Genomic DNA, 2,965 nt, shown 5'->3' with positions numbered 1-2,965 from the left:
GTAAAGGGTTAAACACCAGGGATAGACAGCTGAGAACCCACTATCCCTGCACGGGAGACCCAATCCACACTTTTCATGCAGAAACTGTGAAAAAAACGGCGGCGTAGAATAAAGCACCTTAATGGCTGCCATCAAAAGACGTATGGGCGATCATTAAGGGGTTAATTATTATAAATCAGAAATGAAAAAATATGGCCACATTATAAAGGGCTTAAATAAATAATCAAAACATAACCATCAAAATTTAACACTAACAAAGTACAATATGTCACAAAGTCTCAGAATCACTTGAATAATTAAAAGCATTCCAAAGTTATTGTAACTTAAAGTGACAGATGTCAGATTTAAAAAATGAATCTATATCAAGAAGGCCAAAACTGGCCTAAAGATGCAGGTTTAATCTATCAAGACATACTGAAAAAAACATCTAGTATTAATTTCTTAGTTGTTTATTTTCAAAATATCAGTTTATAGATTGTGAATAGAGATGAGTGAGCTCGAGCAAGCATCTGTCTTCTTGAGTAACCGATTACTCGTCCGAGCAAATGTGTGTGGTGGAGGGGGGGTTGGAGAGAGAGAGAGAGACAGAGGGAGATCTCTCTCACTCCCCCGCCCCCCGCCGCCTCCCCACGTATTTGCTCGGACAAGTAATCAGCTACTCGAGAAGACAGATGCTCGCTCAAGCATCTGCCTTAAACTAGCGTGCTCACTCATCTCTAATTGTGAAATCTATGCATAAGCAATGTTTTTTGTACTGCTTTCCTAATATCTTTATTTTTCAGACTGTATATAACAGGGTTGGCCAGAGGAGTAAATACAGTATATAGCAATGATAGGATCTTACTCATGGTCAAAGTTTGTCCTTTTGTTGGGAAAACATAAACGCTGAAAAGAGTCCAGTAGAATATGGAGACCACAATGAGGTGGGAGCTACAGGTGGAGAAGGCTTTATGTCTACTGATATTAGATGGAAACCTTAATATAGTGAATATAATTTTAACATAAGATTGAATTATTATCATCACTGGTATAATTACTGATGGAATACTAAGCAGCCAGACTTCTAACTCAACAATAAAAGTGTTAGAACAGGAAATTTCCAGCAAGGGAAGAAGATCACAGAACAAATGGTCAATGATATGTGGTCCACAAAATTTTACTCTCGATATTGTTAAAACATTAATCAGTATTATGGAAAAACTGACAAACCAGCAGATGATGACCAATATCACACAATGTCTACTTGTCATTACAGAAGTATAACGGAGGGGATTGCAGATGGCCACATATCTGTCATAAGACATCACAGTGAGGAGAAAACATTCTGATGCTACTGAAGTGCTGAAAAAATAAAACTGAGTCATACAACCAATAAAGGTAATGATCCTCCCATTATTCCGTAGGATGTGGAGCAAGTTGGGGACAATATCTGTGGTCAACAAGATGTCGCTGATGGACAGTTGTGAGATGAAGAAGTACATTGGAGTGTGGAGGTCCTTGCTGGTGGACACCAGGGTGATGATCAGGAGGTTCCCACATATGGTCCCACAGTAAACCACCAGGAACAGACAGAACAGGAAATACCTTAAAGATTTGTTAATTTGAAATCCTAAGAGGAAAAACTCATCGACCACTGTCAGGTTGTTCTCCTGTGTGAAGACAGTAGAAGAGATGATGTCTAATTTACTGTGCATTACATCTATATATATTAAAGAGTACAGCTTATAATTTCATGTAACTCAAATTCATGATGACCAAATATTACCAAATTGCCATACATAAGGGCAATAGTCACATTTTAAGAAGAAATCATTGGCTTTTTTTTATTATTATTTAGTACAACAAATGCATTGTTTAGGCTATTACCCTTTACTAATCTACTTTATTACTTCTTTAAGTTTAAAAGGGTATTCTCTTTATTGATTTTTATCATGTAGAGGCCCAAAGTCGTAGTGTTGATGTATGTGAATAACTGTTGTGATTGGATCCTGCGTATGTGTGCCTCTTTTAACTGCGTGATTGATGTGGTTGGCAGTCTTGGGTAGTTATGGGGCGGAGCCTAGGTGAGAGAGGAATAGAAGAGTGGAGATAATGTAGTCAGAGGAGGTGGACATCCCAGTGTGAGGCTGAGGGGTAGAGTAACGGTTCCCCTGCTACTGCAAAAAGAAGAAAAGTAATTTCAGGACACTGAAAGAAGAAAAGCTTGAGTCAATGCTTTTACTGTGTCAGGAGTGCAAACTGCATGGACAATCTATCAGATAACTGGGACTAAGGACGTCTGGAGTTCAGAGGGAAGAGTGTCTCCTAGTAAGCATGTAAAAACCGAAAATGTGAAAAAGGAATGAAACCTTGCAAAGAAAATGTTATACCTGAAAAATCTGTGAGGAAAGTACAGTCATGCACCTCTGGTTGTTTTCTTGAAACTCGCTATTGGACTGTGAACTCTTTATTTAGCGTTGTGTGAATAGCGGTCTAGAATGTGTTGGAGTCACATGACATTTCTGTTAAAAATCAGGAACATCAAAAGCCTTGATGTTTCATTCATGTTCACTGTGCGCCTGACTGAGCTAGGCCATGCTGACGCCGCTGTGAGGAGAGATCATAGAGCTACCCATTACCGCCATCGTAGTTTCCCCATAGTCTCCCCAGCAATGGTGGGCCTCCCGCTCGGGCAGCCACAATCACTTACGCACAGAATAGGTGATAAAAGTCTGATCTCTTTACTGATACTGAGAAAAGGAGTTTTGTGTCCCTCTCATCCTCACTTACACAGAGAAGAGGAGCCAAGTATGCACAGTACCAGTCTTTATATTTCAATAGGACTTCCGGAAATAACTGAGCACTTGTACCCAGTTATCTTCAGCAGTCCCTCTGAGAATGACGGAAGCAGTATTGTACATGCCTAGCCATCGCCTTATTAAAGCTTCTCCTCATTGTGGTGAGGAGAGAGAGACACACAAGACCA

General features: G+C 39.8%; 1 protein-coding gene across 1 annotated transcript; it reads right to left on the bottom strand.

Moving 5' to 3' along the window:
- Positions 1 to 716: 716 nt before the first annotated feature.
- On the bottom strand, positions 717 to 1,694 carry LOC136610367 (olfactory receptor 1500-like). The gene has a single exon (XM_066589599.1). It carries the CDS (start codon positions 1,692 to 1,694, stop codon positions 717 to 719), a length of 978 nt encoding a protein of 325 aa, XP_066445696.1.
- Between the last annotated feature and the right edge of the window lie 1,271 nt (positions 1,695 to 2,965).

Source organism: Eleutherodactylus coqui, chromosome 2 (assembly GCF_035609145.1).
Source record: "Eleutherodactylus coqui strain aEleCoq1 chromosome 2, aEleCoq1.hap1, whole genome shotgun sequence".
NCBI classification, from domain to species: domain Eukaryota; kingdom Metazoa; phylum Chordata; class Amphibia; order Anura; family Eleutherodactylidae; genus Eleutherodactylus; species Eleutherodactylus coqui.
This window is presented reverse-complemented; position numbering and strand designations above follow the sequence as displayed.